Source organism: Hemiscyllium ocellatum, chromosome 42 (assembly GCF_020745735.1).
Source record: "Hemiscyllium ocellatum isolate sHemOce1 chromosome 42, sHemOce1.pat.X.cur, whole genome shotgun sequence".
NCBI lineage: Eukaryota > Metazoa > Chordata > Chondrichthyes > Orectolobiformes > Hemiscylliidae > Hemiscyllium > Hemiscyllium ocellatum.
This window is the reverse complement of record NC_083442.1, coordinates 19617530-19641160: the sequence shown is the minus strand read 5'-3', so window position 1 is coordinate 19641160 and position 23631 is coordinate 19617530. Positions and strand designations below refer to the sequence as shown.

At 52.5% G+C, this 23631-nt stretch overlaps 1 protein-coding gene across 3 annotated transcripts in view; it reads right to left on the bottom strand.

Annotated features, from left to right (window-relative positions):
• Positions 1 to 17743, bottom strand: part of lactb (lactamase, beta) — a 64953-nt gene extending 47210 nt beyond the window's left edge. For 2 of the 3 annotated variants that reach the window (XM_060853948.1, XM_060853947.1), the window contains exons 1-2: positions 17413 to 17743; positions 991 to 1057 (exon numbers count right to left, since the gene is read on the bottom strand). In XM_060853948.1, coding sequence (XP_060709931.1) covers positions 991 to 1057; positions 17413 to 17703 — 358 coding nt within the window. In that variant the 5' untranslated portion in view covers positions 17704 to 17743. Of the gene's footprint in view, positions 1 to 990; positions 1058 to 7104; positions 8273 to 17412 lie in introns of those variants that run through there. The other variant, XM_060853949.1, reaches the window with a different exon arrangement.
• Positions 17744 to 23631: the final 5888 nt, after the last annotated feature.

The window sequence follows — 23631 nt, the reverse complement described above, 5'->3', positions numbered from 1 at the left end:
AACATGCAAGACAAAATTCGAGTGCTTTAGGGATTGTTTCTTAGAGCAGTACATTGTAGAATCCACCCAGGAACAGACTATTTTAGGTCCACTCATGAGTTGGGACTAATAAGAGATCATTTGTTTAGGATCCTTTAGGGGGTTGCGATCATAATTTGCTAGAATTTCAAATTCAGTTTGAAGTAGAGCATCAAATCAGTGTCTTCAACTTAAATAAATGACAATGCAGAGAGGTATGAAGCCAGAGTTGTCTAAAGCAGGCAGGGGAAATAGACTATGGGGATGGAGAGTGGGGGAATAGTGTCAGACACTTAAGCAGACATTTCGTCATAGACTCATAGAGACATAGAGAGTCAGAGAGACATAGAGTCATAGAGACATAGAGTCATAGTCACAGAGACATAGAGACAGAGAGTCATAGAGACATAAAGACATAGAGAGTCATAGAGACATAGAATCATAGAGTCATAGAGATATACAGACACAGGGACATAGAGAGTCATAGAGTCATAAAGTCATAGAGACATAGAGTTTTAGTGTCATAGAGACATAGAATCATAGAGTCAGAGGGACATAGAGTCATAGAGACAGAGTTTTAGTATCATAGAGACAAAGATAGAATCATGGAGACATAGAAAGTGTTAGACTTTTAGTGTCATAGAGACCTAGAGTCATAGAGACATAGAGTCATAGAGACCTAGAGTCATAGAGACATAGTGTCATAGAGTCAGAGAGCCATAGAGCCATGGAGTTATGGAATCATAGAAACATAGAGACATTGCGTCATAGAGAATCATAGACTTTTAGTGTCATAGAGAGATAGAGTCAGAGTGACATAGAGTCATAGAATCATGGAGACATAGTGGAAATACAAAATGAATACTGTAGTTTCTTTCCCTTTCCATAGTATGTTTTAACCATTCACATTGATTCTCGCTCTCTTCACTAGAAACATCTAACCATGATGGTCACAATTAAGGCAATACAAACCTTCCGACCAAACTTCCTTTCCATTCACAGAAACACCGATGACAATCCCAGGGGCTCCCACTTCATCCTACAAGAGAGAACACCCAAAGTCAGCTCTCAGAGAGTCACAGAATCCCTATAGTGCAGATAGAGGCCATTCAGCTCCATTGACTCTGCACTGTCCTTCCAAACAGTATCCCAGCCAGACCCACCCCTTTCCCCATATTAACCATAGCTAATCCACTTAGTTTACACTGTCTTGGACACTAAGGGGCAATTTAGCATGGCCAATGTACCTAGTCTGCACATCCTTGGACTGTGGGAGGAAACCGGAGCACACAGAAGAAACCCACACAGACAGGGGGAGAATGTGCAAACTCCACACCGACAGTCACTCTGGGTCCCTAGCCTGTGAGGTATCAGTGCTAACAACTGAGCCATCATATTGCCCATTGGTGAGAGAATGCACACCTCGTTTAGCAGCCACTAACAAGATTGACTAATGTTAAATTTTCCGACATGAAAGAGGAGAGTTCATTTTGTCAGTCCAATTTATTACTCAGGCATCTACCTGTTAATGAATCAATTAGATGTTGAAGCTACTTAAACAGTGTGTCAAAAACATGTGTCATCCACAGAAAAGAACTTCAGAATGGCCTCACATTAAAAATCACCTCATCTTGAAGCACCGAGTTAGACAGGCCACATGATCCAAGCTTTAACTTGTGACCTACCAGTTGAATCAGTGTCTCAACACCATTCACCCACCATTGCTCTACATTTCTTGCGTTACTTCCAATAAAACAAGTGGTGACGCAAAATATTTTCTCTCAGGAGGATCATGAATCTTCAGAACTCTCTTCCTGAAAAGGTGGTGGAAGTATTTTTTTTACAGCAGAGTTACATAGATTCGTGGTAAGCAATGGGGTGAAAGATTAATGGGGGTAAGCGTGAATGTGAAGTTGAGGTTATAACCAGATCAGCCATGACCTTATTGAATGACAGGACAGCCTCAAAGGTCCAAACAACGTACCCCTGCTGGAACCTATTCATCATCCCACGCTCACCACTGAATCAAAGAGTTTTCAACCTCAACGTCCCAGCTGGCTCCTAGCTGAGCTATCAGTTCCACATTGTCTGCATCACAAAAACCCCACTGACTTTCAGGCCTCACATGCTTGAATTCCCTTCTCATGCCCAGCTTCCCTCAGCCACCTCCAGCTATAAGTCACCTTTCCTTATTTTTATACTCCATTACCTTTGAAATGAAGGCCAACAGGGAACGTGGACTATACAAGGCACTACTTAAACCACACCTGGAATACTGTGAACAGGTTTGGACCCCTTTTCTAAGGAAATACATATTGGCACTGGAAGCATTCCAGAGAAGGTTCGCTAGGTTGATCCTGGGAATGGAAGGATTTTCTTATGGGAGAAGATAATGTAGACAGGAGCTCTACTCGTTGGAGTTTAGAAGAATGAGAGGCAATCTTATTGCAACATACAAGATTCTTAGGGAGTCTGGCAGGGTAGATGCAGAGAGGTTGTTTCCTCTTGCCGGAGAGTCCAGGACCAGATGATATAATCTCAGTGTGAGGGGCTACCCATTTAAGATAGAAAGGGGACTTTATTTTCCTCCCAGAGTGTATTGCATGCATGGAATTCTGTACTGCAGAAGGCTGTCAAGGCTGGGCCATTAACTATATTGAAGGCTGAGAGAGCCAGAGCTTTAATCAGAAAGGGAGTCAAGGGTTATGGAGAAAAGACAGAAAAGTGGAAAGTATTATCAGGTCATCCATGATGTCACTGAGGGGCAGAGCAGTGTTGATGGGCCAAATGGCCTACTTCTTTTCCTACGTCTTATAGTCTTTCCCAGTATTTCTTTGGCTCAATAATGATTAGATTTCTGTGAAGTGCCCTGGGACATTTTCATAGGATCGTATGTTAGGTGTTGAGGTCACATTTTTGGAGGGATGGGTCTCACTTTTTAAAGAGCGCCTGATTGTTGCATCATTGTGAGTCAGTCACTAGTTTTGCCAGATGACCTGCCTCCATTTTCAAAGATTGAAGGCCCTTAATTCAACAGCAACTGCAAGGCAACACACACCAAATCCTGCTCGGTGGATTGAACATTGTTAGAAAACTTTTACTAAGCTTTGAAATACGGTGGTTTCAAGAACAGGTCAAGAGGCTGGAAATTCTGCAATGAGTAACTCACCTCCTGACCCTCAAAAGCTGATCCACCATCTTCAGAGTGTGATGGAATACTCCCCACTTGCCTGGATGGGTACAGTTCCAATGACACTCAAGAAACTTGACACCATCCAGGACAAAGGGGCTTGTGTGACTGGCATCACATCCACTCCCTCCACCAGTGAAACAACGTACCAGTGATGTGTACTCACTGCAAATCACCAACACTCTTTTGATGGAACCTTCCAAACCCGCAACCTCTACCGTCCAGAACTAGGATCCCCATAATGGAAGTTACGACCCCAAGTGGAGCTGTGAGCTAAAGTTTGTGGCTGTGACTCCTAAGCAAATAATAGTTACCATGGAGCTCTGACCAAGTTACAAAGGCTATGTTTACATTCAAACCATATCACAATATCTTCAGTGTCGCTGGGTCAAAGTCCTGGAAGTCCCTTCCGAACAGCATTTCAGTCCTAACACTATCTGGACTGAAGCATTTCAAAGAGACAGCACACCAGGACCATTGCAAAGGACAATTAGGGATGAACAGTAAATGGTGAGACTACATAACCATGGCTGCATCCCATGAATGAATAAAAGTAAAATCCTGCATAATAAAATGAAGGTGCTTGTTTACTCAACATTCAGTGCAACAAAGTGGAAAGATGGCAGGGTTTCACCAAGCTCTGGTCTCCTGTTACTCCTCACTCCTGCCACTCCACAGGAGCAGTGGCTACAGATCCAACTCAATTGTTAGAATGCTCTTATAATCAGCCTGAAACACTGAAAAAGATAGTCAAGATTTTTTAATCACATATAAATCATCAACTTTTCTGTAGAGCTGTGTGAATTACTAAAGGATGTGTGGTATGGTTAATGTGATTTCAGCAGCTAGAAAGTGTAAAACTATGGTCAGCTGTCAAAGATTGGCTTCAATGCTGCATGCTGGATGTTTAAAGATTTGGTGTCGAGCTGTACATAATGCTAAACATATTTGGATTGAGTACATAATGAGCTTGCATTGATATGTAAGATGGGATCGTAAGCCGAAGACTCCAAGTAGATGTCGAAAATTTCCATAGTGTTACTTTGAAGAACAGGCATTCTAGGTCAATATTTATCCCTCAACTAGCATTGCTCGAACATAGCTCATTGCTTCTTTGAGCATTTGGATTGTAAGTGCTTGACTATCTTGCTCCATCCAACATAGCAGTGACTGCATTTCAAAACTATTTTGTTGTCTGTAAAGCAATTTGGGAAGGCCAAAGAGGCAATTTGGAAAATGCTTGATAAACAAACATACTTTCTCCTAACAGCAATCATAGCTCAGGTCATTGTAACCATCCAGCCTCATTTCTTGATACCCTAACTAATCCAGTATTTTACCTTAAAGTAATGAAATTATAAGGGGGAGATGGTGCCATACTAACAATGTCTCTGCAAGAGTAATCCAGAAGCCCAAACTAATGCGTTTAAGGACATGGGTTCAAATCCCATCACAACTATTAGCGAAATTTAAATCCAATTAATGACTGTTGGATTGAAAATGGTGGTTGATTGATTGTGTCGCCATAGTCTTTCTTACCAGATGAGAGGGGCTGCTCCGTCATTAGAGAGAGAAACGACTGGTGGTGATTTAACCTGAGGGCCACCAGACTTTAGGTAAGGGAAGAGGTTGAGAATCAGAGTCCTTCATGGTAACCTCAAACTGGTGATGGGAATTGAACCCACGCTGTTGGCATCACACTGCTCTGTAAACCAACAATCCAGCCAACTGAGCTAACCCGGTGGGATTCATGAAGCTAACATTGATCGTTGTAAAAACTTGGTCACTAACATCTTTTAGGGAAGGAAGCTGCCATCCTTAAAAGCAACCTCAAAACCACCATAATGTGGTTACCTCTTAATTCCCTCTCAAATGGTTGAATAATCCACATAGCTGAAGGAGTGGACGACAAATACTGACCTTACTAATGACTTCCACATCTCATGAAATAAAGGAGAAATAAAGGTAAACATTTGGAGTAGTTTGCCAGGATGCAGTGAGGTATTCTCGAAATTAAACTTTTCACCAGTTGTAATAATATTCTGCCTTCACTTTATCTCTACCACTTCATACTTTAAGACCTTAATGATGCTGTCTCTTAACTAGGTGTTATTACAAAATCTCATCTTTCCTCATTCTTTTTACACTTGTAATCCTATTTGGGTTTTCATAATGCACAGGGCATGGCTGCAAAAAACTTGGATGGATGAAATGAAAGGATGAAGCTATTTGCAACTTCTAATCTGTTAATCACTGCCATTCACTCTCTGTCGACAAAATCACATGGAGAAATTGGAAACACTTGGATTTCAGGAACAGGCAGAAATATGCATTGTGAAACACAAAAGCTGAGTGAAAGGAAAAGTGTATTCAATACTAAAAGACATGCTTCCACCACCCTGACACTCTTCACTTCCCATTTCCAGTACTAATTTTACATAATATGAATCTATTACTGATTCTACTTCAATATGGTGCACATAGTTTTAATTCAGACGTGTTGGGCAATAAGTGTCGCCGACTAAGCCAGCAATATGTGACGAACAAATATGAAAACGAATAGCGGTGGCCTTCTGAAAAAGCAAAGCTTTTTAAAATCTTCATTAGCTTACAAATGGAAATACAAAAGGCTTTCCTGACTTGATTCCTGCCTCATATTGATGAAATGTAAACCGTGCCCTTTGCACTTTCACCTACATTTCTGCATCTTAATGCTCAGATATTGTTACTGGGGGAAAGAAAAGTAGTTGCTCAGCTCACAGCTGTACCATACAGCTGCATGAACATAGACCCCTGCAGGGGGGCTGGCACTATGATGTGGCCAGCGGAGACAATTTCAGGGTCTTAACAGCAGCATGACCTATGACTGAGTGATGACATTCTCAGCTTAGTCAAAAGGGTTGGTTTCGGTTGGGTTGAGTTTGGGCCCCACTCCAGATAATCTCAATGAGCTGCAGCTCTGCAGCCTGGGTTGACATCTACAGGGATACTTTTAGCAATGGGTGCTCCATCCAGCAGAGTACGGGAAGCTGGTCTGCAACCAAGGCTAAACATCTCTGCAGAAGGTGTTCTGAAGATTAGCAGGGTTATGTGAACTTGGCTCAGCTCTTCTTTCCTGATAACTCACGGGTGTTGTGTTCTGCCTCTACTGCAGGTTCTACCAGAAGAATTAATGTAGAACTTGTAAAAGGAATATATTGTACTGATTGTAAAACATCAAAAGTACCTAGTTTTGCTCCATTAATAGCACAGCATAAGTCTTTGTGTGGAATTAATGTCAAATATTCCTACATGGTGACTGATACACGTTTTGAACTTATCACAAAATATCACTCCAAATATTGTTTACGATGTGGTTTAATGATGAAATTAGGACGGAAGGTAACATCTGTTACACATTTTAAATGATCAAACTTTACTTTTCTCACACTGGTTTGAATGAAAGGGAATACCTGAAAAGCTAAAATGGTATTGTGTTGCAAACTATTACTGTTTAGACTTCCCTTTGATTGACAAAATTGCATATGTGCCAAAAACTCACAGAAACAAAAAATTGAAATTAATGACACCAACTAACTTGACGAGATGGCAACCAGCAAAGTTATTTGGAACTTATGAACTTCATATATAAAGCTGTGTGGCCAAAAGGTGCACCTTCTGGGTTTGAGTTGTGATAGAATTGGGGCACTTTGAACAAAAACAAATCTGTTCTTATAACATGTTCCATCTTACAGACATTCTAAGAACCTTTTGTATATTAATGGGGACACTGTTTGCGCATCATAAATAGTTAAAAGCAAAGGTTAGATGAATTCCCAAAAAATATTCAGGGCATAACATTGTTGTGCCTGAAAACAGATTTGACAGTTATTAACAAAATACTCAGATTGCTGTTATCTAATTTAAAGGGTCTTTTAAGCATTGTTCACAAAATTCAAAATAAAATCAGTGTATACACATATGATGTAACCGTGAACGTCCTTATAGAGCACTAACACCACATCTTGTTCACATCCTCAGCAGGTTTGGGAGGAGGCGGAGGAGGGGCCGTTAAGCAAACTGGAGCGTTATAGTCCCTTGCCTTCTTCTCCACTTGATTCAAGAGGCTCTTGTAGCCAGATAGCTCTTGCTCCAGCCCGTTCTTCACTGCCACCAGAGTCTGAAAGTCAGTGGTCTGCGCTTCGATCTTCTTATCCAGGGACTTGTTGTACTCCTTGATCCGGCTGATCTCCCGCTCCTTCTCCTGCAGGTGGTTCTTGTGCATCTCGTCCCGCAGCCGCAGGTCAGTCACCATGTTGCGGTAGGTCTCGGTCTCCTTCTTGATCTTCTGCAGCGGCACGCTGTTCTCCTCGAACTTGTGGCGGTAGCGCTGCAGCTCCTCCTTGTTGCGGCGGGCCATCTGGTCGTACTCCTGGCGCATGTTGCGCAGGGCCTGCTCCAGGTCCAGGGTGTTGCTCTCCGCCTGGTCCAGGTTCTGCAGGTTGTCCACCTTCTGCTGCCAGTAGATGCGCTCCTGGTCGCGCACCAGCTTGAGCTGAGCCAGCTGGGCCTCCAGCAGCTTGTACTGGCACTGGAGCTTCTCCAGGCCCGCAGTCGCGTCCTCGTAGCTCTTCTTCAGGTGCTGGAAGTCACGGTCAAATTCCCGCTTCAGTTGGCACTCCTTCTCCAGCCTGGCCTTGAGCTTGTCCTTCTCCAGCTTGAGGAGCACCAGCTCGTTCTGGATCTCATCCACTCTGGCCTGGAAATCCTGGTAGTCTTTCTGGTAAGCTTTCTCCACTGCGATGAACTCCTCTTTCTCCAGCTTCTTGAGCTCAGCCAGGAGCTCCTTGTTCTTGCGCTGCAGGTTCAGCACAGTGTTGTTGATGTACTTGGCAAAGCGCTCATTCAGCTCCTTGATCTGCTCCTTGCCCTCCTGCATGCCCTCCTGGAGGTCCTTCTCCGCAACCTCGCAGGCAGCCACCTCATTCTGCCGCTCCTGGCAGGGGGCGGCGGTGGTGCAGCTGGCCGAGCCCGGCGACGAGGTCCTAGAGCAGGAAAACATCCTTGTGTGCACTCAGCCCCCACCTGAAGCAATAGCACCACAGACCGTTAGAGACAAGGGAGACAGCGACAGGGGGGCGGGGCAAGAGGCGCGAGGCCCCGCCTCCCATTCAAACCACGCCCGATACCCGCCCCTTCACCGCCATGGGACACGCCCACATTTGACGCTCCTCACCCGCCCCCGCTTCCCATTCAAGCCGCCCCACCCGCCACATCAAAACCCCGCCCCCCCCACATTCAAACGACGCGCGTCACTCCGCCCCCGCCCCACTCAAACCGCGCCCACTTTGATCTGATCCTGACCCCGCGGTATTCAAAAGTTGCCCTACGCTGACCCCGCCCACAACAGAAACACCGCCCCACGTCAGTTCAAGCCCCGCCCCACAACACCGACTCAAGCCCCGCCCAGCATTGTCTCCTTTGTTTCGACACAGACGCAGGCTCCGCCCACCCCTGGAACACACACACGTTGCCAATTCAGCTCCTCCCCTGGCAAACCCGCCCCTACTCCCTCCCTACCCACCAGGACAACCCCCCCACCCATACAACCTGCACCCCACCACAATTCAAACCCTGTGCCACACAAGCCTCTCCATCCCATAATCTCCTCCCCATTCCACCAACCCCACACTATCCCTTTCCGCACTCCACTTACTCTCCCGTCCATCCCCACTCCAATCCCTTCCCCCACACCATCCCCTTCCCCACTTCCCCCACACTATCCCCTTCCCCACTTCCCCCACGCCATCCCCTTCCCCACTCCCCCACGCCATCCCCTTCCCCACTCCCCCACGCCATCCCCTTCCCCACTCCCCCACGCCATCCCCTTCCCCAATCCCCCACGCCATCCCCTTCCCCACTCCCCCACGCCATCCCCTTCCCCACTCCCCCACGCCATCCCCTTCCCCACTCCCCCACGCCATCCCCTTCCCCACTCCCCCACGCCATCCCCTTCCCCAATCCCCCACGCCATCCCCTTCCCCACTCCCCCACGCCATCCCCGTCCCCACTCCCCCACGCCATCCCCGTCCCCACTCCCCCACGCCATCCCCTTCCCCACTCCCCCACGCCATCCCCTCCCCCACTCCCCCACGCCATCCCCTCCCCCACTCCCCCACACCATCCACTCCCCCACGCCATCCCCACTCCCCCACACTATCCCCTTCCCCACTTCCCCCACACCATCCCTCCCCCACACCATCCCCTCCCCCACACCATCCCCTCCCCCACTCCCCCACACCATCCCCTCCGACATGCCATCCCCTTCCCCACTCCCCACACTATCCCCATTCCCCCACACCATCCCCTTCCCCAATCCCCCACGCCATCCCCGTCCACACTCCCCCACGCCATCCCCGTCCACACTCCCCCACGCCATCCCCGTCCACACTCCCCCACGCCATCCCCTTCCCCAATCCCCAACGCCTTCCCCTTCCCCACTCCCCCACGCCATCTCCTTCCCCACTCCCCCACGCCATCTCCTTCCCCACTCCCCCACACTATCCCCAATTCCCCACACCATCCCCTTCCACACTCCCCCACTCCATTCCCTTCCCCATGCCCACACACCATCCCCTTCCCCATTCCCCCACCCCATCTCCTTCCCCACTCCCCCACGCCATCTCTTTCCCCACTACACCACGCTATCTCCTTCCCCCTCCCCCACACTATCCCCATTCTCCCACTCCCCCACACTATCCCCATTCTCCCACTCCCCCACACTATCCCCATTCTCCCACTCCCCCACACTATCCCCTTTCCCACTCCCCCACACTATCCCCTTTCCCACTCCCCCACACTATCCCCTTCCCCACTCCCCCACACTATCCCCTTTCCCACTCCCCCACACTATCCCCTTTCCCACTCCCCCACACTATCCCCTTTCCCACTCCCCCACACTATCCCCTTTCCCACTCCATCTCCTCTCTCCCATTCCCCACAATCTCTTGAACCCCTTCCACACTCCACCTCCTCTCACCCAAAAACGCATTCATCCTCTCCACAAGCAGCTCCCTACACTCAATGCACATGCCACCACTCCAAATCCTCTCCCCATCTGCTACAAACCTACTCATTCACCCCCATCAGCATCCCCCCCAACACAGTCCTCTCCCACACTCAATACCCACATCCACTCCAACCCCTCCCTCACATAATCCTCTCTGCCCCACTCAAACAACCTGCACAGAAATGTCACAACCTCCAACCCTCTTGACATTCAATCAATTATTTTCTTTAGTCGGGCAGAAATTAGAGTTGACAGATCCTCTTCTGGGCTGCAATTTCCACTCCACAATGGAACTGAACTAATTGTCTAATGTCACTTATTTAACATGACCTGGAGGCTGTTAAGAGACACCATCCCACGCCACAGAAAACACTCCTATCATAAAATGATAACATTCAACTCACTGTTATCATGAGAAGTCTGTGTATAAATACAGGTTGTGTCTGCATAATAATAAGGAAGCCTTTCTTTTCCTATTCATGGGATAGTATTTATTGCCCATCCCTAATTGTCCAGAGGGCAGTTAAGAAGTAACCACATTGCTATAGGTTTGGATGGCAGATTTCCTTTCCTGTAGGACAGATGAGTAGTTGTTAGACTAGCTTTATTTTCAGAGTCAAAAAGTGTGGCGGCCGTCCAAAGAGCAGGAGAGTTGACATTTCAGGCATTAGCCCTTCATCAGGAAGGGGTGGGGGGGGAAGGCACCTGGGGTAGATGCAAGTGGGGGGGAATAGAGATAGGTCGGAGGGGAGGTTGGAGTGGATAAGTGAAGGAAGGAAGATGGACAGGTCAAGAGGGTGGTGCCGAGTTGGAGGGTTGGATCTGGGATGAGGTGGGGGGAGAGGGGAGATAAGGAAACTGGTGAAGCCGATGTTGATGCTGTGTGGTTGGAAGGTCCCAAGGCGGAAAATGAGACATTTTTCCTCCAGTTATCGGGTAGCTAAGATTCGGCGGTGGAGGAGGCCCAGGACTAGCATGTCCTTGGTGGAGTGGCAGGGGGAGTTGAAGTGTTCGGCAACAGGGTGGTGGGGTTGTTTGGTGTGTGTTTCTCAGAGATGTTCCCTGAAACATTCTGCAAGTTGATGTCCTGTCTCCCCAGTGTAGAGGAGACCACATCAACAGCAACAGACACAGTAGGTGATGTGGGTGGATGTGCAGGAAAGTCTCTGCTGGATGTGAAAAGATCCTTTGGGGCCTTGGATGGAGGTGTGGAGGGGAGTTGTGGGCACAGATTTTACACCTTACGATGGCAAGGGAAGGTGCTGGGAGTGGAGGGTGGCTTGGTGGGGGTCATAGACCTAACGAAGGAGTCACAGAGAAAATCGTCTCTGCGGAACGCAGATAGGGGTGGGGAAGGAAATATATCCCTGGTGATGGGGTTTAACTGTAGGGGGCGGAATATAATGCATTGTATTTGGAGGTTAGTGGGGTGGAAGATGAAGACAAGGGGTGTTCTATCCTTGTTGCAGTGGGTGGGATGGGGTTCAAGGGCAGAGGTGCGGGAAATGGAAGGGATGTGTTGGAGGGCATTGTTGATCACGTGGGATGGGAATTTGCAGTCCTTGAAATAGGAGGCCATCTGAGATGTCCTGGAGTGGAACTGCTCCTCCTGGGAACAGATATGGCAGAGGCTGAGGAATTGGGAATAAGGGATTGCATTTTTACATGAGGGGGTGTGGGAGGAGGTGTAACCCAGATAGCAGTGGGAGTTGGTGAGTTTGAAACATGTCCATGTTGAGTTGGTTGCTGGAGTTGGAGACGGCGAGGTGCAGGAAGGGGAGGGAGCTGTCCGAGATAGTCCAGGTGATCTTAAGGTCGGGGGGAAGGTGTTAATGAAGTTGATGAACTGTTCAACCTCCTCAACGAGGTGGCGCCAATACAGTCATCAATGAAGTGAAGGATGGTGCCAGTGTAGCTACGGTAGATGGACTATTCCACGTATCCAACGAAGAGGCATAGCTGAGGCCCATACAGGTGCCCATGGCTATCTCTTTAGTTTGAAGGAAGTGGGAGGACTCAAAGAGAAATTGTTGAGGGTAAGGACCAGTTTAGCTGATCGAATGAGCATGTCAGTGGAAGGGAACTGGTTGGGTCGGCCGGAGAGGAAGAAACGGAGGGCTTGGAGGCCTTTGCAATGGTGAATGGATGTGTCCATGATGAATGGATGTGTCCATGGTGAAGATGATGCTCTGGGGGCTGGGGAAATACGAGTCATGGAGGACTTTGGTGGTGTCCCAGATGTATGTGGGGAGTTTCTGGACCAAGGGGGACAGGATAGTGTCAAGATATATGGAGATAAATTCAGTGGGGTAGAAGCAAGCAAAGACGTTGGGTCAACTGAGCAGTCAGATTTGTGAATTTTGGGTAAGAGGTAGAACTGGGCGGTGCAGGGTTGGGAAACTATGAGGTTGGAGGCTGTGGATGGGAGATCTCCTGAGGTGATGAGGTTATGGATGGTCTGGGATATGATGGTTTGGTGATGGGAGGTGAGGTCGTGGTCAAGGGGACAGTAGGATGAGATGTCCATGAGTTGGCGCCTGGCTTCAGCGGTGTAGAGATCAGTGCGCCAAACTACCACAGTGCCCCTCCCTTGTCTCAACGAAGAGGTTGGGATTGGAGCGGAAGGAGTGGAGTCCTGCGCCGTGTGAGGGTGGTCAGTGCACCAACTACTGCGCCCCCTTGTCCGTTGGTTTAACGGCGATTATTTCCAGATGTCAAATCCCATCATGTCTCAAACTGGGAGTTGAACCCCTGATGCTCAGAACATTAACCTTCTGGATTACCGGAAGTCCCCGAGTTACAAACAAATTCTGTTTTTAAGGCTGTTCCTAAGTCAAATTTGGAACAGATATGCGCAAAGTAGTCTGCCCACTCGTTAGTATGAACCATTACATGTAACTCAGATTGATTAAAATAATAGGCTTTACAGAGGTTAGTTTGTTAAGTGCGGGTGTTCGTAACCCGGTGACTTCCTGTGTAGATAGATAGATAGAATAGAATCTGTTCTGTGTGGAAACAGGCCCTTTGGCCCAACAAGTCCATTCCGATCCTCTAAAGAGTGACCACTCCCAACCCTATTATTCTATATTTACCACTGACTAATGCACCTAACCTACACATCCCTGAACACTAGGCAATCGTGCATGGACAATTCACCTAACCTGCACATCTTTAGATTGTGGGAGGAAATTGGAGCACCCAGAGGAAACCCACACAGACACAGGGAGAATGTGCAAACTCCACACAGACAGCCGCCCAAGGCAGGAGTTGAACCTGGGTCCCTGGTGCTGTGAGGCAACAGTGCATGCCACCGTGCCACCCAGTGATATTATTACCACACCTCACCATCTCTGAAGACCTTATGTCACAGCCACATCCCAGTTATTATTGAATTCTTTTTTGTCAAACTGTTTAAACATGTCCTGATACATGTCTCAGGAACATGGGACAAGTATGCCCGGAGGCATGGTACCTTGGTGAAACCAAGCAGAGGTTACAGCAAAGGCTGAATGGGCACTGCACAACAATCAACAGACACGAGTGTTCCCTCCCAGTTGGAGAGCGCTTCAGCGGTCCAGGTCGCTGGACCTAGGACCTTCGGGTGACCATCCTCCAAGGCGGACTTTGGGACAGGCAGCAGCGAAAAGTGGCCAAGCAGAGGCTGATAGCTCAGTTCGGTACCCGTAGGGAGGGCCTCAACCAGGACCTTGGGTTCATGTCACACTACAGGTGACCATCATTGCACTATACACACACACACACACACACAGGCACTCCTATGCACAGACACTCTCACAGACTTAGACCACTTTACACTCACACAGACAAACACACTCTCTCACAGACCCTCACAAACCCCCCCCCCTCCCCGTGCGTACGTATACACACACACACACACACACACACACATACATATATACGTTTATGGGGTGAATTTGTACTTGCAGAGTTACATTGTACTTTGCTCAAAAACTGCATGAATCCATGTAAGACTCTGTTAACTCACTTTTTAAGATTAGAATCAGTCTAAACATTATGGCACAGACAGGGAACACAGGGGGCTAACACCTTCAATATCTTAACATCTTATCTGTGCTGACACCAATTAGTTACAGTTAACCTGAGAATATAACTTTTTAAAAAAGTTTTGTGATTTACATATGAAAGAAGTGAAACTATCAGGGTCATTCTAACAGATGAGAGATTAAACAAACAATCAAGGTATTTTTCAATGTATAATTTCAATTACATCACACTGTAAACTTTTGCTATAAATTCTGCGTCTTACAATTGTGTCCTCCACAACCTCCTGATGAAGGAGCAGTGCTCCGAAAAACTAGTGCTTCCAATTAAACCTGTTGGACTATAACCTGGTGTTGTGTGATTTTTAACATGGGACTTGAACCTTTCGGCCTAGAAGTTGGCCCAGACTACTGCACCACATGAGCCCTTCCACTAGTTACAATAAGTATTTATGTTCGATGGAAGCCAAGATTCATATAATACTATGAGCGACACTGCAAAATTAAAGCAACAGCAGATACAGGGGCAAGGAAAGGAGGTGGGAAGCAGACAGGATGAGATGGAGAATCAGACGATTAACGGAGACTCCAGTCTGTATGAATGTGTGACAGCTTCAGAAGAGATTAAATAAATCTCCACTGATTACCACATAGGACATTTCCCATTGCTGGTTCACTGCTTTACTGTTCATTGGGTCCCACAGCATGATGACAGACCCTTTGGCGCAAACTGGTCCATGCTGACCAAAACATCCATCCACGCTAACCCCTTTTCCCTGCACTTGTCCCATATCCTCCTAATCCTTTCCTCACCATGTATTTGTACAAATGCTTCTTAAAAGGCGGTTAAATGTACTCACCACAACAGTTCATTCCATATGCATACCACCCTCTATGTAAAAAAGTTGTCCCTCAGGTTCCCTTTGATTCTTTCCCCTCTCTAGACCTCGATTCCCCAACCCTGTGAAAAAGACTGAGTGCACTCACCCTGTCCATGCCTCTCATGATTTTATACACTTCTATAAGTGTTCCTAGCATTTTTTTAAAGAAAGGTTTTTCTTTATATGGGAAGTATTTGGTGAGAACAGCATACTGTTTGAGGATGATTGGAGACTATTGGAGACAGACTCTTGAGCTAATGTAGCCTAAAGCAGGCTCTCCTTCCACAATCTGCACTCCCACTCATTTTAACTGCTCTTCACCCTGTCACTATCCTATCAGCACTTAAACCAGTTTCACTCATTTTACTGACAGTCACAACCCTATTAACTACGCATCCTCTCCGCCCACTGCCCATTCAATTTCAGATAATGTCCAGGCTTCTCACTGAGGTGGCTCAGTGGTTAGCATTGCTGCTTCACAGCACTAAGGACTCAGGTTTGATTCCATCCTTGGAGGAATGTGTGTGTGGCGTTTACACATTCATCCCATGTCTGTGTGGGTTTTTCTCCAGTTGCTCCTGTTTCCTTCTCCAGTCCAACAATGTGCAGGTTGGATAGATTGGTTGTGCTAAAAATTCCCCCGCAGTGCCCAGGAAGGTTTGCTAAACATGGTAAAAACCCTATGTGGGGTTACAGGCATGGATGGAAGGGTGTCTCTAGGTGAGATACTCTGTGTAGGGTTGGGGCAGATATGATGGGCCAGGTGGCCTCATTTTGCACTGTATGAATTCTATGATTCTAGTTATTTTAATCAACCTGCCCAGCAATGTTGTAACATGATTTGTAATTTCAACTGAATTTGAAACTTCAGTGGGGGTGGGGTAGTGGGGGTGGGGTAGTGGGGGTGGGGGGGGTTGGGGGAAAGTGGGGGGAAGATGGGAAGAGTGGGGGGGGAAGTCGGGGGGAGTTGGAGGGGATTGGGGGAGAGTAGGGGGGAAGGGGGAAATGTGAGGTGATGGTGGAAGGGGGGAGAGGGGGGGAAGTGTGGGGGGAGGGAGAGGGGGGGAAGAAGTGTGGGGGGGAGGGGGGGAAGAAGTGTGGGGGGGAGGGGGGGAAGAAGTGTGGGGGGGAGGGGGGGAAGAAGTGTGGGGGGGAGGGGGGGAAGAAGTGTGGGGGGGAGGGGGGAAGAAGTGTGGGGGGGAGGGGGGGAGGGGGGAAGAAGTGTGGGGGGGGGGGAGGGAGGGGGAGGGGGGGGGAGGGGAGGGAGGGGGAGGGGGGGGAGGGGAGGGAGGGGGAGGGGGGGGGAGGGGGGGGGAGGGGGGGGGGGGGGTGGGGAGGGGGGGGAGGGGGGGAGGGGGGGGGGGGGGGAGGGAGGGGGGAGGGAGGGGGGGGAGGGGGGGGGGGGAGGGGGGGAGGGGGGGGGGGGGGAGGGGGGGGGGGGGGGAGGGGGGGGGGGGGGGGGGGGGGGGGGGGGGAGGGGGGGGGGAGGGGGGGGGAGGGGGAGGGGGGGGGAGGGGGAGGGGGGGGAGGGGGGGGGAGGGGGGGGGGGGGGAGGGGGGGGGAGGGGGAGGGGGGGAGGGGGGGGGGGGGGGGAGGGGGGGGGGGGGGGGGGAAGAAGTGTGGGGGGGAGGGGGGGGAGAAGTGTGGGGGGGAGGGGGGGAAGAAGTGTGGGGGGGAGGGGGGGGGGGGGGGAAGAAGTGTGGGGGGGAGGGGGGGAAGAAGTGTGGGGGGGAGGGGGGGAAGAAGTGTGGGGGGGAGGGGGGGAGAAGTGTGGGGGGGAGGGGGGGGAGAAGTGTGGGGGGGGGAGGGGGGGGGAGAAGTGTGGGGGGGAGGGGGGGGAGAAGTGTGGGGGGGGGGAAGTGTGGGAGGGGGGGGGGAAGTGTGGGGGGATGGGGCAGGAGTCGGGGGAGAGTGGGGCAGGAGTCGGGGAGAATGGGGGGGAGGGGGGGAAGTGGGGGGGAGTGATGGAGGGAGTTGAGGGAAAGTGGGGGGGGAGAGTTGGGGGGAAAGTGGGGGGGGAGAGTGGGGGGAAAGTGGGGGGGGAGAGTTGGGGGAAAGTGGGGGGGAGAGAGTTGGGGGGAAAGTGGGGGGGGGAGAGTTGGGGGGGGAAGTGGGGGGAGAGTGGGGAGGGAAGTTGAGGGAAAATGGGGAGGGAGTTGGGGGGAGAGTTGGGGCAGTGGAGGCGGGGGTTTCTGTGGGAATGCGGGGGGCGGTGTATTATAGGGACCCTTCCCCCAGCCCCCAGCCCCTCACCTTCACTCTCTGCAGCAGGTCTCTCCCTCGCTGTTTGGCCTCGCCCAGGGCTCCCCTCACATCCTCTCCGTCCGCCTCCGACTGACACTCGGACTGCGGCCCCCACAGCCGGGCCCCGAGGCCCAGCCCGAGACCGAGGGAGAGCCCGAGGCCTAGTCCGCAGGCCTGGGCCCGGCCCCAGCTCCAAGCCCGGCTCCGGCTCCGGGAGGGCGGCCCCGCGGCCCGGCCGCTGCTGCCAGTGAAGGCCCGGCCGCCCAAGGGCTTCCACAAGCGGCAGAGGCAGCGGGACATTGTCCGGTGTCGGCTCCGGGAATGAGCAGCTTGTTCTGGGGAGGGAGGGAGGGTGAGGGCGGGAGGAGCTTCCAGAGCCCGGAGGCTCTCCAAGGCAGTCCCATCCATCAGGAAAGGTCAGGCTAAACCTCCCCAGGAGAAAAAGGGAGGCAGACATTCTGTCTGTTTGAATGTTTCATGTCAGTCAAGTTGGGTGGTGTTTGATAACAAAGAATCAATTAACCCAGGGCCAGACTGACCACTGACCCCTGGGCAACACTGACCCCTGAGTGGGCCACGCTGACCCCTGACTGGGCAACGCTGACCCTTGAGTGGGCAACACTGACCCCTGACTGGGCCACGCTGACCCGTGTCTGGGCAACACTGACCCCGACTGGGCCACGCAGACCCCTGACTGGGCAACACTGACCCCTGACTGGGCAACGCTGATCCCTGACTAGGCCACACTGACCCCTGACTGGGCAACGCTGATCCCTGACTAGGCCACACTGACCCCTGACTGGGCAACGCTGACCCCTGACTGGGCCACGCTGATCCCTGGCTGGGCAACGTTGACTCCTGACTGGGTCACGCTGACCCCTGACTGGGCAACACTGACCCCTGACTGGGCCACGCTGACCCCTGTCGGGACACGCTGATCCCTGAGTGGGCAACACTGACCCCTGACTGGGCTACGCTGACCCGTGACTGGGGAACACTGACCCCTGACTGTACCACACTGACCCCCTGACTGTGCCACACTGACCCCTGGCTGGGCCACGCTGACCCCTGACTGTGCCACACTGACCCCTGGCTGGGCAACACTGACCCCTGGCTGGGCCATGCTGACCTCTGGCTGGGCCACGCTGACCCATGGGCAACACTGACCCCTGACTTGTCCACGCTGACCCCTGGCTGGGCCACACTGACCCCTGACTGGGCCACGCTGACCCCTGACTGGGCAACACTGACCCCTGACTGGGCCATGCTGACCTCTGGCTGGGCCACGCTGACCCATGGGCAACACTGACCCCTGACTTGTCCACGCTGACCCCTGGCTGGGCCACACTGACCCCTGGCTGGGCAACATTGACCCCTGGCTGGGCCATGCTGACCTCTGGCTGGGCCACGCTGACCCATGGGCAACACTGACCCCTGACTTGTCCACGCTGACCCCTGGCTGGGCCACACTGACCCCTGACTGGGCAACGCTGACCCCTGACTGGGCCACACTGACCCCTGACTGGGCAACGCTGACCCCTGACTGGGCAACACTGACCCCTGACTGTGCCACACTGACCCCTGACTGGGCAACACTGACCCCTGACTGGGCCGCGCTGACCCCTGACTGGACCACTCTGACCCCTGACTGGACCACTCTGACCCCTGACTGGGCAACAATGACCTCTGACTGGGTCACGCTGATCCCTGACTGGGCCAGACTGACCCCTGACTGGTCAATGCTGACCTCTGACTGGGCCCACTGATCCCTGACCGGGCCAGACTGACCCCTGACTGGTCAATGCTGACCCCTGACTGAGCCACGCTGACCCCTGACTGGGTCACGCTCACCTCTGTCTGGGCAACACTGACCCCTGTCTTGGCCACGCTGACCCCTGGCTGGGCCGCACTGACCCCTGGCTGGGCCGCACTGACTCCTGACTGGGCTGCGCTGACCCCTGGCTGGGCCACGCTGATCCCTGACTGGGCCGCGCTGACCCCTGACTGGGCCGTGCTGACCCCTGACTGGGCCGCGCTGACCCCTGTCTGGGCCGCGCTGATCCCTGGCTGGGTAACACTGACCCCTGTCTGGGCCGCGCTGACCCCTGTCTGGGCCGCGCTGACCCCTGTCTGGGCCGCGCTGACCCCTGACTGGGCCACGCTGACCCCTGACTGGGCCGCGCTGATCACTGGCTGGGTAACACTGACCCCTGACTGGGCCGCGCTGACCCCTGACTGGGCCGCGCTGACCCCTAGCTGGGCCACGCTGACCCCTGACTGGGCCACGCTGACCCCTGGCTGGGCCGCACTGACTCCTGACTGGGCCGCGCTGACCCCTGGCTGGGTAACACTGACCCCTGACTGGGCCGCGCTGACTCCTGGCTGGGCCGCACTGACTCCTGACTGGGCTGCGCTGACCCCTGGCTGGGCCACGCTGATCCCTGACTGGGCCGCGCTGACCCCTGACTGGGCCGTGCTGACCCCTGACTGGGCCGCGCTGACCCCTGACTGGGCCACGCTGACCCCTGACTGGGCCGCGCTGATCCCTGGCTGGGCCGCGCTGACCCCTGTCTGGGCCGCGCTGACCCCTGACTGGGCCACGCTGACCCCTGACTGGGCCGCGCTGATCCCTGGCTGGGTAACACTGACCCCTGACTGGGCCGCGCTGACCCCTGACTGGGCCGCGCTGACCCCTAGCTGGGCCACGCTGACCCCTGACTGGGTCACGCTGACCCCTAACTGAGCAACTCTGACCCCTGACTGGGCAAGACTGACCTCTGACCGGGCCATAGTGACCCCTGACTGGGCCACGCTGACCCCTGGCAGGGCTATGCTGACCCCTGGCTGGACCATATTAACCCCGACTGGGCCATGCTGACCCCTGGCTGAGCAACTCTGACCCCTGACTGGGCAAGACTGACCTCTGACCGGGCCATACTGACCCCTGACTGGGCCACGCTGACCCCTGGCAGGGCTATGCTGACCCCTGGCTGGACCATATTAACCCCGACTGGGCCATGCTGACCCCTGGCTGGGCAACACTGATCCCTGGCTGGACCATATTAACCGCTGCGGGTTCTGTGGGGCGGGAATAGTGGCAGTGGGGTCTGTGGGGGATGTGTCAGCAGAATGTAGGTGAGCGGTGCTGGTGGTGACCATGGCAGTAGGGGTGGCGGAAGTCATTGAGCGTGTGGCATCAGCGATGATGTGAGGGGCGTTCATGATGCCACGTGTGATGCATGAAGAATTGTGAGGGACAGAAGTGGCTGTGGGAGTGGCCATGATGGGGGCGGAAGTGACATCATCAATCAGTGAGGGGGTGGTATCTGCATCAGCTGCATGGCTAATGGTGTCTGAATCGTTTCCGAGGTTAGGGGAATCTTCTGGAATGTTTGAGGAGCGCTGTTTATGGAGGTGGGCGGATAAAACCCTCACATCATCACTGATGCCACACGCTCAATGACGTCCGCCACCCCTACTGCCGTGGTCACCACCACTTCCGCCCTCACCAGCACCACTCACCTGCATTCTGCTGGCACGCCCCCCACAAATCCCACTGTTACTATCCCCACCCCCCAGAACCCTGAGGGGAACACTACCCTGCTCATGACTCCACCCCCATTCCCCCCACCATCACACCCACTCCAGTTACTGGCTCCAACCCCACTCCTGGCTCCACACCCACACCAGATCCCAGCTCCCAGCCCTGCCGATTTTTCACCATCCCCCAGACCTCCCCCTCACTGAGGACGAACGATCAGTCCTCAGCAAAGGACTCACCTTCTTCCCCCTCCATCCACGCATCAATGAATTTAATACACGCCGTGGCGTCGAACAATTCTTCCGTCGTCTCTGCCTCCGAGCTTACTTTCACAATCAGGATTCCCGCCCACCTTCTGAGGACTCCTTCGCCCATCTCCAACACACTGCATCCACCTGGACACCCCGCGGCCTATTACCTGCCCTCGACCACTTCATTTCCAACTGCCGCCAGGACATTAACCGCCTCAACCTGTCTACCCCCCCTCCCTCACTCCAACCTCTCACCCTCACAATGCGCAGCCCTCCAATCACTCTGCTCCAATCCCAACCTCACCATTAAGCCAGCGTATAAAGGGGGTGCAGTGATAGTCTGGCGCACTGACCTCTACACCGCTGAAGCTAAACGCCAACTCGAGGACACCTCTTCCTACTGCCCCCTCGTCTATGACCGCACCCCCCCATCACCAAACCATCATCTTCCAGACCATACAGAACCTCATCACCTCAGGAGATCTCCCACCCACAGCTTCCAACCTCATAGTCCGGGAACCCCGCACTGCCCGGTTCTACCTCCTTCCCAAGATCCACAAGCCTGACCACCCTAGCCGACCCATTGTCTCAGCATGCTCCTGCCCCACTGAACTCATCTCTACCTACCTCGACACTGTCCTATCCAGGAACTTCCCACATATGTTCAAGACACCACCCACGCCCTCCACCTCCTCCAAGACTTCCGTTTCCCCAGACCCCAACGCCTCATCTTCACCATGGATATCCAATCCCTCTACACCTCCATCCACCATGACCAGGGCCTCCAAGCCCTCTGTTTCTTCCTTTCCAGACGTCCCCAACAGTACCCTTCCACCGACACTCTCATTCGTTTGGCCGAACTGGTCCTCACCCTTAACAATTTCTCCTTTGAATCCTCCCACTTCCTCCAGACCAAAGGGGTAGCCATGGGCACACGTATGGGCCCCAGCTATACCTGTCTCTTTGTTGGCTACGTAGAACAGTCCATCTTCCATAATTAAATCGGCACCACTCCCCACCTCTTCCTACCCTACATTGATGACTGCATTGGCACCACCTCGTGCTCCTGCGAGGAGGTTGAGCAATTCATCAACTTCACCAACTCATTCCACCCTGACCTTAAATTTACCTGGACCACCTCTGACACCTCCCTCCCCTTCCTGAACCTCTCCATCTCCATTAATGACGACCGAGTTAACACTGACATTTTTTACAAACCTGCCGACTCCCACAGCTACCTGGATTACACCTCTTCCCACCCTACCTCTTGCAAAAATGCCATCCCGTATTCCAATTCCTCTGCCTCCGCCGTATCTGCTCCCAGGAGGACCAGTTCCACCATAGAACACACCAGATGGCCTCCTTCTTTAGAGACCGCAATTTCCCTTCCCACGTGGTTAAAGATGCCCTCCAACACATCTCGTCCACATCCTGCACCTCCGCCCTCAGACCCCACCCCTCCAACCGTAACAAGGACAGAACGCCCCTGGTGCTCACCTTCCACCCTACAAACCTTCGCATAAACCAAATCATCCGCCAACATTTCCGCCACCTTCAAAAAGACCCCACCACCAAGGATATATTTCCCTCCCTGCCCCTTTCCGCCTTCCGCAAAGACCGTTCCCTCCGTGACTACCTGGTCAGGTCCACGCCCCCCCTACAACCCACCCACCCATCCTGGCACTTTCCCCTGCCACCGCAGGAACTGTAAAACCTGTGCCCACACCTCCTCCTACACCTCTATCCAAGGCCCTAAAGGAGCCTTCCACATCCATCAAAGTTTTACCTGCACTTCCACTAATATTGTTTATTGTATCCGTTGTTCCCGATGCGGTCTCCTCTACATTGGGGAGACTGGGTGCTTCCTAGCAGAGCGCTGTAGGGAACATCTCTGGGACACCCGTACCAATCAACCACACTGCCCCGTAGCCCAACATTTCAACTCCCCCTCCCACTCTGCCGAGGACATGGAGGTCCTGGGCCTCCTTCACCGCCGCTCCCTCACCACCAGACGCCTGGAGGAAGAACGCCTCATCTTCCGCCTCGGAACACTTCAACCCCAAGACATCAATGTGGACTTCAACAGTTTCCTCATTTCCCCTTCCCCCACCTTACCCTAGTTCCAAACTTTCAGCTCAGCACTGTCCCCATGACTTGTCCAGACTTGTCCGACCTGCCTATCTCCTTTTCCACCTATCCACTCCACCCTCTCCTCCCTGACTTATCATCTTCATCCCCTCCCCCACTCACCCATTATACTCTATGCTACTTTCTCCCCACCCCCACCCCCCTCTAGCTTATCTCTCCACGCTTCAGGCTCACTGCCTTTATTACTGATGAAGGGCTTTTGCCCGAAACGCCGATTTCGCTGCACTTTGGATGCTGCCTGAACTGCTGTGCTCTTCCAGCACCACTGGGCAAGGTTGACCCCTGACC